At 35.8% G+C, this 14,137-nt stretch overlaps 1 protein-coding gene across 1 annotated transcript in view; it reads right to left on the minus strand.

Moving 5' to 3' along the window:
* Window positions 1-5,732: 5,732 nt before the first annotated feature.
* Window positions 5,733-14,137, minus strand: part of LOC109113278 (connector enhancer of kinase suppressor of ras 3-like) — a 44,976-nt gene continuing 36,571 nt past the window's right edge. The window contains exons 20-24 of the mRNA XM_042747461.1: window positions 13,567-13,628; window positions 13,333-13,427; window positions 12,323-12,494; window positions 10,075-10,256; window positions 5,733-6,740 (exon numbers count right to left, since the gene is read on the minus strand). Coding sequence (XP_042603395.1) covers window positions 6,510-6,740; window positions 10,075-10,256; window positions 12,323-12,494; window positions 13,333-13,427; window positions 13,567-13,628 — 742 coding nt within the window. The 3' untranslated portion in view covers window positions 5,733-6,509. The remainder of the gene's footprint in view (window positions 6,741-10,074; window positions 10,257-12,322; window positions 12,495-13,332; window positions 13,428-13,566; window positions 13,629-14,137) is intronic.

The raw sequence follows: 14,137 nt of genomic DNA on the forward strand, positions 1-14,137 counted from the left end.
ATACTTACTAATATTGCTATACGGTTACGTAGTGTGAAAAGAACAGCTTTCCAATAACTTTAAAAGCTGTATCCTGTATGAATGGCATACTTTGTTTTAACGGAGTGTCTTTTTACACTAAGTGCAAATAGCCTGTCTTGTTATCTTTGGCTGTTCAGAGTAATTCCACCCACTATTGTCTGGTTGAGCCAGACATAAGTACAAAACAAACCTGTCTGGAAACAGGAGCAGTAGGATAAGAATAGCGGATATAGTTTTGGTTGTGATCAACACATGTTTGAATCCTCCTTTTTCCAATCCTATTTTTGTCTAACAGGCTTTTTTTTAGGCCTATAACAGATGTGATGCCCTTTTGAGGATCAGACTGTATACTGTTTTATAATGGACTACAATACACTGAGGTGCCTTTGCCTAATTTTAAGTGTTAAATCAAATAGAAATATCACATTGAAGTTACTGCATGGTTTTTGCTCAGGTGACCAAAATGTCCACCTTAAAAAGTTAAGACTCGTCCATCTTATAATGCTGCTAAAAAGAACATTATTTTGTGTATTTGGTGTAATGCAATATGATATGCGGTTTAAGGTAAAAAAAAAAAAAACATTATTTTCCATATAATGTACATTATTGTTTTTCCTCAATGCCCCGCTTTTCTGAAACGCGCCGATTTTTACAAAGCTCATCGTTCTGAAAAAGCGAGGTGTGTTCTGATTGGCCAGCTATCCAGTGCATTGTGATTGGCCGAATGCCTCAAGCGTGTGACAGAATGTGATTTCTAGTCGTGTTCTCTTTTGGAAGACCATACAAAGTATTTTCACTTTCACAAGGAAACACACAGCGTCTCCACAACATGGCAGCAGTGGCATCAGAGAGAATAAAAGTTACGCCTTCTTTCTTTGCATGAACATTTGGGCGGCGTTATGCAAATTTTCCCACATAGTGACGTAGAGATGTGGGGACGTGTTAGAACGAGCTGTTTTAGGGGTGTGTGGTTGACTCTTAACTTTTATAAAGAATTTCTCTTAGGATTTGAGACTTTAGTCTTTGCAACTTTACAGATCTTCTTTACGTACCAAGAGCTTGTAACACTCCAAGGAGAAAGGAAAAACTGAAATCACATCATATGACCCCTTTAAACACGCCCCCACATGTCTTCTTCACGATGTGGGAAGATTTGCATAACGCCGCCCAAATGTTCACGCAAAGAAAGAAGGCGTACATTTATTTTCACTGTTGCCGCCAGTGTCGTGCCACAAATTTATCGTCTGCCGAAAACTGATTGCCGCCTGTAATCACTTTTAGGCAAGTGTATTTGCCATTTAAGGTATTTCAACAGGTAAAAAGGACTGCATGAGGTATAATCTGTCAAATATAACCCTCCAGATATAAGTCCTTTTTACCTGTTGAAACACCCATAAAATGCAGTTTTACACTTGCAAGAAAGTGATTATAGACTCTAGTTATTGAGTGAACTGTTCTTTCTGCTTCAGAATGACTTGATTTCATTCATGGTTGTTATATCTGACAGATTATACCTCATTCAGTCCTTTTTACCTGTTGAAATACCTTTAAATGGTCAATAAAACCCCCAAAATGCAGTTTTACACTTGCCAAAAAGTGATTACAGATGGCAATCAGTTTTCGGCAGACGATCAATTTTTGGCACAACACCGGCGCCATGTCGTGGAGATGCTGTTTAGTTGTGAAAGTGATAATACTTTTTTTGGCCTTCCAAGAGAGGACACAACTAGAAATCAGTGGTTAAGTTGTATTTACAACACTGTTCCAGAACAGTTCAACCCAAATATTCAGATGTGTGAAGCACTTTTTATGGAGGACTGTTTCCTGATCCTTTGGAGAGTAGACTACAATGCCGGCTGTTCTGACTCACAGTACTCATGAGTATGTTTACATATGTAAAGGATTTGCCACTGATGATTCAAACGTGAGTTTTGAGCAGTGTAGCGCAGCAGTTCTCAATTCCAGTCCTCGCACCCCCCTGCTCTGCACATTTTGTATATTTCTCTTATAGCTTCCGATGTTTGTTCTATTCGAACGTAAGTGCCCTGTGACGTGGTCATCACAGGATATACAGCCATGATTCCAGTTCAACGCGGACGAATATGTTCCATTCAAAGTGCATTGAAGTGTGCGAGATGTCAATTTAAATTGTATTTATTTACAGAGGTATATGATGTCACACTTGTCCATGTGTGAAGAAGTTGCGCAGCGCAAATCCATGAATGAATGTTCTGAAGTGAGGTAACTTCAAAAGATTTCCCCTGCTCAGGGAGTAAGGAATCAATGAACACTGTGTAGGGATCATGTCAATGGGAACACAGTTCATGCACAGAGCTAACTTCTAACGAGCTGATTAACTGAATTAGGTGTGTTAACAGAGAGTGTGCAAAATATGCAGAGCTGGGAGGCACGAGGACTGGAATTGAGAACCGCTGGTATAGAGTAGCGTTTGTCTTTTCTCCGATCACAAATACAGACATGGTTTTATGTTTACGCAGCGCGATGCAACGCAATGCATAAAAACCATAGACTGTATGGCAAAAAAACACAGTATAAGTCATTATAATCTGTAATTATGTCCCCACTGGATGCAACTAATGGCTCGTTTGTAATGGGTTTTATTGTTTTTGTCTTGTAGCGCCGGTGTTCTGACTGGGACATGCTAGAGCTCTGCATTTCAGCCCGGGCCCGATGGGCGATCATCTTCAACTCAACCTGGCTAAGACAGAACTGCTTGTGGTTTCAGCAAACCCATGACTTCATCACAATTTCACCATCCAGCTAGATGCATCCACCATAACTCCTTCAAGGGTAGCCATGTAGGAACCTTGGAGTTGTGATTGATGATCAGCTAAATTTCACAGACCACATTGCTAAAACCAGGGGTACTGCAGGCTTGCTTTATTCAACATTAAGAAGATCAGGCCCTTTCTTTCGGAACATGCTTCACAACTCCTTGTTCAAGCTTGTTCTGACTGGACTATTGCAATGCTCTCTTGGCAGGACTTCCAGTCAGTTCTATCAAACCTTTACAATTAATCCAGAACGCGGCAGCAAGATTACTTTTTAATAAGCCTAAAAGAGTGCATGTAACACCTCTGTTCATAGATTGGCATTGTCTACCAATAGCTGCTTGCATAAAATGCAATGTGATGTATGATGTATGCCTACAAATCCACCACTAGCTCTGCACCCCTTTACCTAAATTCATTACTTCAGACTTAGGTGGCCTACAGAACTCTGAACCCTTGACTCAATCTGACTAACCCATCTTCAAGAAACGGCTAAAAACACATCTCTATCTACATTTAACCCTCTAACATTAGCACTCTCCATTCTTTTAATTTTTTATAAAAAATACCCTCTAACACTAGCATTCTCTGCTCTTTTTCTATTCTATCTACTTGTTTTCTTTTTATTTGTTATAAAAAAAAACTTTGATACGTCTATTGTGTTAGACTAGACTTGTCACAGCACTTACATATTATTGCTCTTTTGTTGGTTTTGATTGCTTCTATTGTCCTCATTTGTACTGTAAGTGGCTTTGAATAAAAGCATCTGCTAAATGACTAGATGTAAACGTATAGTGTTTAAAATTGAAAGCACTGAAGAAGTTCAATAGCTGAAAAAAAAAGTTCAATAGCTTTTTTATTCATCTTTGCTGTTGAAATTGGTATCCAGAATGGTTTCATGATGCTTTCAAAAATGTAACTCAACAATGAATTTAATATTTATTCATATAAATATTCCACATTAATGTTTTATTACACATTAAGAAGGTCCTGTTCAGCAAGGGCTATTGCAGAAGAATACACACATACACCATTATAAACCTGCGGACAGCACACTGTCATTAAGTTTCATTGAGCTAGCCACATTTGACTGCTCTGAAGAAATATGGCCTCACAGGACACATAAAAAGATGTAGTATTCCAATCTGCTTCCAATACAGACACTTTCTTCTGTAGTGTATTGCCTTCTCCCTGACCTCTGCTGTGTGTTAAACCACTCTCGCGGAAATAGACAGTAACATTGTTATTTAGAGCCCAGGAGACTTGAGTTTACCCTCTCTTCACCTCACAAGAAACAATAACATGTTTTCAGTCCGTCACTTTACACTAGCTTAAGGCCGGTTTGACTTAAGCAACTAGCATTGCATCCTAATTCACATACTTTCCATTCTAAATAGTATTATAAATTGAATTGAATGAATATGCTAATAGCGATGTTTATACTTTTTCTAATGGATTTTTTTTTTTTTTTTTTTTTTTTTGAGCATCTGCTATAGAGAGCAAAAGTCAGGTTCTGGAAGCAAAAAGTAAAATGCAATCAATGGTATATGCTTTTGGTCATCAGTCCATGTTATTTCGACGTATATTTTTTAATAATTGTGTTCAACAGTGGAATTCCTGAAAGAAAAATACATGACCTATGATTTTACAGAGATAGTCCGCTTCCCTAAACTACTTCAGTGTAGTTTGAGTATGCTTCAATGTATGCATATTATACACATCTTGCAATAAATGTAAAACATATTGCTTCGTTATTTAATCAACATGCTTAAATCAGTAGTGTAGTTTTGTATTTTTCATATTATTTGCAACACATCATGGGATTGCAGTTTTTTCCTCTTATTAAAGCGCACTTTTTTTTTTGGTCAAATTTCAAATACATCAAATCAAAGTAGTGGTAATGTTGTGATTTACCTCTAAGCTGGTTAATTCATGGCTCTTTAACAAAGACTTCTTGAAAAATCCCTTTGGGAAAAATAAATGGGAAAAATACTTCTGGAACCAATGCCGCTGAAAAAGTGGCCAGGCACTGGTGTTCTCGATTTGAGCTAGGATTACCCACAAACCCTTGATTTTCCCATCAATTATAGTATTGTAGGAAAGTTTAGAAGTAGCATACGTTCAGATATCTAATTATACAGTTTGCTCTATGGTGCCCCCTACAGGCCTTCAGCTGAAAGTGTGCAGAACCTTCTATTGTCATGTAAATCAGTGTCAGTGAAGGATAACAGCACAGCAGTCGGATTAACTCTCTTTGTGCCGGGGTACAAAAGCTGGCAGCAGATGGCCGAGTGTGATCGGTGTGCTGGACTCTTATCAAAAAGTTTCTGTCTGAGTATACATTCATAAACTCGTCCCTCACAGATGGCATGATGGAGGACCCCAGCTCTGCCTGGTGTCATGGTGTGAAAGACATGTTTGCATTTTCTATTCATTTAAATCAAAGATGTTAAAGGGTTAATTCAATTTTCACAGTTGTTCCAAACTAACAAGTCTTTCTTCAAATTATTTTTAATATCTTTATATGACGAACAGTTTTAATTTAGGCTTTTAAACACTGCCCAGTGCACAGATTTCATGAAATATTCTGGGCTGATTTTTTTTTTATTTTATTTTTGCAGTAAGTAAGTAAGTCATATTTGTTCTTATGATGAAAACCTTGATCATTTATCTCCTCAATATGTTGCCATTTTGGTATCGAATTTCATCCCACAGGCTTGTACACATTGTAAAAAAGCCAGATTTTTGAAGCGTTTATTTAAAGTTGTGAGTTAAAACTTCTATTTCTGTATGTATATTTATACATTCATTGAATGAGCATATTCCACCAAGTTTGACAAACAGAAAGTGGCTAAATGGACATACTGAGCACTTCAATTTCTCAAATACACCCTAACAGACAAAATTGCAACAGGAAAATATTACACAGCCATTTTTATTTCACACCTTCAGCATGAATTACTCCAAAAAGACCAAGTACACATTTATACAATTAAATCAGCAGTTTATACAAAAATCTACAATACCCAAGATATTAATTTTCAGTTGTAAAATGCTAAAATGTGTACATCTAAAAGAGACCGTCTTGTTAAAAACAGATAAACAAGATGCCACTTCTAAAAACATCAAATACAAACACGTTTAAGAATAGAAGAGAGAACTAAGCTTAGATTTATGTGTATAGTGAATGGTAACTAATACAAGACACACACATGCAAGAGTGTGCTCGTCCTGTGTGCAATCCACAATCTGGAGAAAATCATGTATACACTGCATTAAAAACTAGACAACAGACTGTTGTTATGAATCCACGAGTGATTCATATTCCCTTTAAAATCACCATTTCATATTTGAGTAAAGTTTACAGAACATCCACATATTTTTCTCCCACTTTTCTTTATCAAAACACAAAATTGTAATTTATTCATTAGTTACAGTTCCTCTGAACTACAAAGGCAAAATGCAGTAACTACATGTTTCAGAAATGAGTTATGACCGAGCTAGGCTCTTATGTGTCCAATTCAGAGAAAACTGATATCAAATGAATCCAAATTGAGGTCATTTTACTGTGTTCTGCCTCTGTTTGAAGTGTTTCAGCGAAGCTTCATTTGTGTCCTGGAAGCCCTGCTCGGTTTGTGTTCCTGTGCTCTTCTGTCTTCACACAGTTCGCTGATGTCTGTAAAGGTCCCCTGCTCTTCACAGGCTGGTCTCGGTGTACACTTTGATGGCTGTGCTGAAGAGCGACTGACACTGAGGCTGAGTCTGAACCAGAGCTTCCTGGGCTTGTGGCTCCACGGCTCTCTTGTGTTTCTCTCCGATCTCCTGCAGCAGGAGCACATTAGCATCTCGCCACTGTCTGTATTTACAAGCGCTCAGAGACGGCTCGCTCAAGACCTGCTCTATGGCCTGCAGATCGGCCTCCTTCGCCTGAAACAAGACGGACACAGAATCAAATGATGGTTTCTTCTGAAACTATGAATGTAACTCCCAGCTGACCAAGTGAAGCTGCTATGGTTTTGTTTGACCAACACCGCCATCTAGTGTCTGTAGACTTCAAATACAATCAACAGAGTTTGTTGTCAATTGCTGAGACTATGATTTTAAAATGCTTTTAATTAAATTCTGCTCACCAGGGCTTAATTTGATCAAAGAACAGTAAAAAGTGTAATATTGCGAACAATTTATAATAACTTCGCTGTTTGAATATATTTTCAGCAATTTTCAGCATCATTACTCCAGTGTCACATGGTCCTTCATTTTAATAGACTGATTTGCTGCTCAGTTTTTATTGGTGCTCAGTTATTACTAAGGGTTCTTAATATTATCAGTGTTAAAAATGGTTTTAGCTGCTTAATATTTTATGGAAACATTTTGAAAAATTCATTTAAAAGTTCTAAAGAACAGCATTTATTTGAAATAGAATCTTTTGTAACAGTATACATTTTACGGTTACTTGCACAAATGTTTTCAACATTAATAATATTTAGAAATGTTTGAAATGAGCAGCATATTGGAATGAATTCTGAAGAATCATGTGACATTGAGGACTGGAGTAATGATGCTGGAAACTCAGCTTTGCATTACAAGAATAAAATATATATTTTAAGAAAATACAATAGAAAACAGTTATTTTAAATTGTAATAATATTAGTGTCTTCACTGTATTTTCATAAATTCATCCTTGGTGAGCAAAAGATACTTAATTTAAAACATTTAAATAAAGTAATGTTTTCAAAGTTTTGATACATGCATACAAACTTTTATGATCCCAAAACTTAAATGTTCATCACTAAAGCTATATTTAAGTAATTATAGAAATGTAAGTGTTATTGCTAATTAAAACAAAAATAATTTTTCCAAAAAAATTAAAAAATAAATTGCATGTATGCAAATTGTATAATATCCAAGGTACATATTTCTATTGTGCAGTTAATTCTCATATTGTATTTTCAGAAAGTTTTGGAATATTTGTCCTCTCCACAAAATTGTCACTACCAAAACACAGTAATAATTTAATTAGAAAGGTTATATTGACCTATTATGATTTTGATATTTTATGTATAATTTTTTTTTCAGAGGTGAATTAATACAATTTTTAACAATATTTCAAGTGTAATTTCAATGTAATTTATGAGATTTGTTTTTGTTTGAATCCAATTTTTCTTGTAAAAGTCAAAAAGCTGATCATACGGATTTCAAAGCTAAGGATTCATTAGTTTGATATACACTGAACCAAAAACATCAAAACATCTTAGTTGATCATTCAGTGTACTTTATTTTTGATAAAACATCCCATGCTTCGGTAGTGACAGTGATGCTTTGGTAGCGACCACAGCACATTACAGAATTTTAACTCGCATACTAAAACACTACTAAAACACACACACACACACACACACACACACACACACACACACACACACAAATGCATAACTGTAGTAAAATTCTGTTTATTTTCCCCGCATATGAGGATTATGTGTTCCCTTTTCTCACTACCGACACGATGACATGACATGTTTCGGTAGTGACAATACTATGGGATAAGCTATAGCTATAAAAGAAAAGCTCACTACCGATGAACATTTATCTCAAAATGAGACCCATCTACTTACACCTTGTAGCTATGAGAGAGAGACACAGGAATATTTCCTGATCATAAATCTATGGGTTTACACCGTTTGTTTAGTTAAGTTTAGGAATGTAGGACACATTTTTTCATACACCGTTTCGTTAGTGACACTGAAAAATGCAGGACACATTTTTTAACAAAGTTTCATCATTTACAAAGAAAACATTATATATATATATATAGTCGATCCATGTTTCAGAAAAATAATTAACAAAGTAATTACAAAGAAAACATCCCTATAATATTAAGACAAAGAAAACATAATATATATATAAGTATAGTCACTGGAAGAGAACACAATTTTTGATAATTGTTATGATTTAGTTTGGTGATTGAATATTCACTGGATTTACTGTGTCCTTTTTTATGCTTCCTCGAACACTAACATCCCCCTCGCCTGTGAATTATAAATACCACCTGCCTCCACATAAACACTGTACATGGTGCAAAGCGGATCATTTGAGTGAGTCAGTGTAGTTTCCCTTGATATCACAGACCACAGATATTATTCTACCTTAAAGCACTAGAGAGGAAGTCAAATATCTTAAACTGTTAGACAAAACTGCACGAACAAGAAGAGGACAAAACCTGCACCAACATAAATTATAAATATAAAATAAAATTATTAATCAGTATTTAAAACAGTTGAGTACATTTTTTTTTCCAGGATTCTTTGAAGAAAAGAAAGATCCAAAGATCAGCATTTATATAAAATTAAAAAAGCTTTTGTAACATTATACACTATACACTATACCATTGCTCCAAAAGCTTGGAGTATAATTTATTTAATTTTTTTTTGGTGGTGGCGGTGGGGGGGGGATTATAGAAATTAATACTTTTATTTAGCAATAATGCTTTAAATTGATCAAAAGTGATGATAAAGACATTTAGAATGTTACAAAAGATTTCTTTTTCAGATAAATGCTGTTCTTCTGAACTTTCTATTCATCAACATAATAATAATAAATGTTTTCCAAGCAGCCAATCAGAATATTAGAATGCTTTCTGAAGGATCATGTGACTGGAATAAGATACTAAAAATTCAGCTTTGAAATCACAGAAATAAATTACATTTTAACGTATATTCAAATAGAAAACAATCATTTTAAATAGTAAAAAATATTCTGAATTTTACTGTTATTGCTGTACTTAATAAATGCAGGCTTGGTTTGCAGAAGAGGCTTCTTAAAAAAAAAAACTTTGGTTTAATAAAAGGTACATTACACAAACACCAGTTTCTACAAAATTCAGATATTTCAGCAGTTTACATAAAACTGTATTCACAAAACAGCCCTGACATTTGACAACTAAAACTGACTTTTTCCCCCTTCATTACTTTTTCTATATCTTAACTTATGCTTAATTGTAAGGTATTTTTGAATAAATAAATACATCTGGATAAGTCTCACTGATAACTAAAACAAGAACTAATGAAGTTAATAAAAATACCTTTAACTGAAATAAAGTTGAAATAAAATATTTAAAAAATAAAAATTAAATTAAAATCTAGAATCGACAGAGTTTTGGCCATTTACATGTTCCCTGTAGATTAATTACTATTTAGAGTAACCCTTTCAGGACTCAAACAGGCCACTTCTAACCTATGAATGGACACAGCAATGTCAAACTCACCTTTAAAGTGCTGTTTAAAGCTCGAATCAGGTGCAGTTTCTCATTAATGCTCTCATTCTTGCAGCGTCTGATGAAGGAGGACCTGAAGTCATGTTTGGTGGTGGGCTGCAGGGCTCCTGTGGGGGACAGACTCACTTGCTTGAGGTGAAGATACAGCATCTCCATCTCATCAGACGGGGGGCCTGCTCAAACAATAACACAAGAGTATCTGGTTACGAACCAGTTTGAAGAGAATGTAGTAATACGAACATGATTGCCACACTTATAGAGCAATCCATTTCCATGAACTTTCCAGAAGTTTGCAATAACTGGGTAAGAATTTGTATCATTTTAGAGAGACAAAAAGCAATATCTAGTATAATTCAGAAGTTTAAATCTCCTCATTCGTGTTAAAGGGATAGTTCACCCAAAAATTAAAATTTGATGTGTATGTGCTTACCCCCAGGGCATCCAAGATGTAGGTGACTGTTTCTTCAGTAGAACACAAACTGAGATTTTTAACTCAAACGGTTGCAGTCTGTCAGTCTTATAATGGAAGTGGATGGGAATCACGGCTTTGAGAGTCACAAAAAAAAAAAAAAACAACACACAAACAAAACCAAATAAAACCCTGGCGGCTCGTGGTGATACATTGATGTGTAAAGACAAAACAATTGGTCTTTGCAAGAAACTAAATGGCAGATTGCAGACTAATAAGTGCATTACCGCCACTTATCTCTCAAGTGGACCACTGACACTCCTACCTGAGATTGTAGATAGAGTGTCAATGGTCCATTTGAGAGATAGGTGGCAGTAATGCTCTTATAAATCTGCAATCCCTCCGTAAAGCAAGAAGAAGACGGCTCACGCGCTCAGGACAGTTCAGACATTGCGATGAAAATCAGAGGTAAAAAAACGATATAAATACTGTTCAGTTTCTTGGACAGACTGATGGTTTTGGTCTTTACACATCAATGTATCGTCACGAGCCGCAGGGTTTCATTTGGTTTTGTTTGTGTATGTTTTTTTGACTCCCAAAGCCATGATTCCCATCCACTTCCATTATATGACTGACAGACTGCAACGCTTCGAGTTAAAAATCTCAGTTTGTGTTCTACTGAAGAAACAAAGTCACCTACATCTTGGATGCCCTGGGGGTAAGCACATAAACATCATTTTCATTTTTGGGTGAACTATCCCTTTAAGAATATTCTAGTAAAAATTAGGGGTGTGAATCTTCACTGGTTTCACGATTCGATTCGATTACGATTATCATGTCAACGATTCGATTCAATTCAATTGTCTGTAAGTTTCAATAATACCTAGCAAGAGGTCAGGTGTGTTTAATTAGGGTTGGAGCTAAACTCTGCAGGACATTAGCTATGTTTCCATCCAAAGATTCAAATTAAACTTATGTGCAAAACTGGAATATCGCATAAAACATTTGCAAATAAAGTAAAGTTTTTGTAGATAGTGTAAGATTTGAAGATATCGTCACTTCCTGGTAAACTGGCACTAAATATCACTAAGAAAACTAGGAGGAACCACGGAATATAATAATTTTCATATATGATAAATGACTTGTGCCTCAGAGCGAGCAGACGAAACACAATAAATGCAGTCAGTGGATGCCAGTTGTTGGGAACGCAGTCGTGTATAAAGACATACTTTGACGACAGACTTTGCTCAGGCTTTTCAGAATGACCATAACAACATATAGATGCTGTGAACGAGATCGGTCCGCTGGTTAGTCAAGTTATCCTGTCTCATAGCGCAAAGTCACATGACTTTTTTCAATGCGCATGGAGGAATTTTTTCGGTAAATGTGTTTCCATCGTAGTTTATGCACATTTTTTCTTATCGGATAAAAAGTTTATGCTACTCAAATATGCGCATACACTTTATTTTATGTGCATTTTCCATCCACCATTTTTTTTTTTTTTTTTTTTTTTGCAATATTCCAAAATGTGCATAAAAATAGGTGGATGGAAACATAGGTAGTGGCCCAACAGAACAGAGTCTGGTGACCCCGATTTAAAGTTTTGGGTGAATGGACTTTCAATCAAGGAAAAAAAATCTTACATTTTTGTTTCCAATATGAATGAAAGACTTAGGGGTGCAGAATAAATTGAGCACGATTAACATGATGACAGTTTGCATTTAGGGTGAACCATCTCTTTTAAACAAAACAAAAAACAGTTTTTATTTCAGACTCCTGCCATGCAGTGCTCTCGTAAGGATAAAAGATCTCATTCCAGCGTTCACTTACAGTCACTTCCTTTGAATTCCTGTATTTTCTGGATGGGGTCTTCCTCTGAGCTGAGCTCCTGCCACGACTCACTGTCTGCACTCTGAGTCTCTGTGCGGTTACACGCCTGAGAATCCAGCGGGAACGAGTCCTGACATGGAGAGGAAGAGGAGCGGGGAGGCGGGAGACAGCCCTGAAACATTCATACACAAATACATTTAAAAATATAACATCAATCTGTCAAAATCTCAAATAAATTCAGTTTAAAAAAAAAATAAAAAAATAAAAACCTTGTGAAAATGACAAAGAAATTAAATGATATAGAGTTAGTGTTTTCTTAGCACTGATTTTTAGGAATGTGAACTGCACCTCTGTTTCATTTGTGTTTTTCTCTTAAGTTTGTTCAGTTGCTGGTTTATACTGTTTGGGGGTCAGGAAGACTTTATTTTTTTATTTTGAAAGATTTCTATTACTCTCCAAGATTCTATTTATTTGAACAAAAAAAAAAAAAACAGTAAAAAAATATATATTACTCTGAAATATTGCAATTAAAAAAAAAAAAAAAATCCCATTTTAAGATTTTAACATTTCGATTTTATAACATTTATTCCTGTGATTTCAAAGCTGAATTTTCAGTATCAATTCTCTAGTCTTCAGCGTCACATGATCCTTCAGAAACCATTCTAACATGCTGATTTGCTGCACAGGAAACCTTTCTTATTATCATCACTGCTGAACGCAGTCATGCTGCTTGATATTTTTGTGGAAACATTTACATGGTTGTGTACGTATGTAGAAATGAGTGAGACACGTATATCTGGCAACTGAATTTTTTGTTGTACTTTTTTTTTTTTTTTTTTTTTTTTTTTTTTTTTTTAAACCAAGCAGTCAAACTATAGTGTGGCACATTTCACAAGGCATTAATAGCACATATAAACCACAATGAATAGAAGAGTTAGACGCTGACTTAAAGCACTTATGGTTTTGGGTCTGTTTAAATTAGCATGTCTGGACTGAGTGTGGTGACTCACATGCAGAGAGCCAGGAGTCAGCTGATCCATGTACTCCACACACACCTCAGCGGTGTCTGCTTCATCCTCATCGTCACTCTCCTCACTGTAGCACTCTATAGTCACACAATCAATACCAGAAAAATGCAGCTATTAAAGTGTCAGGTATGGCTTTGGTGAAACACATCAAGTAGACTAAAACAGACGCTCTGTATTAACCAGGTTTCTGTAACCGTTTGTGGTGTGAATCTTTACCTCCATCTGTTGAGTCTGTGGGCTCAGGTTCATTTGAAGCCTGGGTGAGTTTAGCCAGCCATCTAGGTTATAAAGAACATCAATTATAATGAATGAACTCATCAGATCTGTGGAATAATTGTAATGGATCATTATGTGTGTCCTCTGCCCACGCGGTTTAATAGCAGCACACCCACAGCTTTCTCTCAGTGTTTTTTTCCACTCATAGGTTTATTTCAGTATGCTTCAATAAACCTTTACAGGAATGGTTTACCAAAAAAAAAAAAAAAAAAGATTTCGGTCTGTTGTTCCAAAACCATTTGACGTTTTGATTCCATGAGACAAAAATTATATTTTGAAGAAACTCGAAGCTGCTCTTTTCCATACCCCCCCCCCAAAAAAAAATTAAAATTAGTAAATGCATGTCAGGTACCATTACCGTATTGTAGAATGTGGTCCATATGAATTATGTGATATACTCAGGTATTCTGAAGCCATACAACAGCTTTGCTAGGAAGAGTCAGAGCCATTCACTATAAATGTGTAGCTCGCTCACACCATAGGCAACTCGGTTATGTTTAAAATAGACATT

This window comes from Cyprinus carpio, chromosome B20 (assembly GCF_018340385.1).
Source record: "Cyprinus carpio isolate SPL01 chromosome B20, ASM1834038v1, whole genome shotgun sequence".
NCBI lineage: Eukaryota > Metazoa > Chordata > Actinopteri > Cypriniformes > Cyprinidae > Cyprinus > Cyprinus carpio.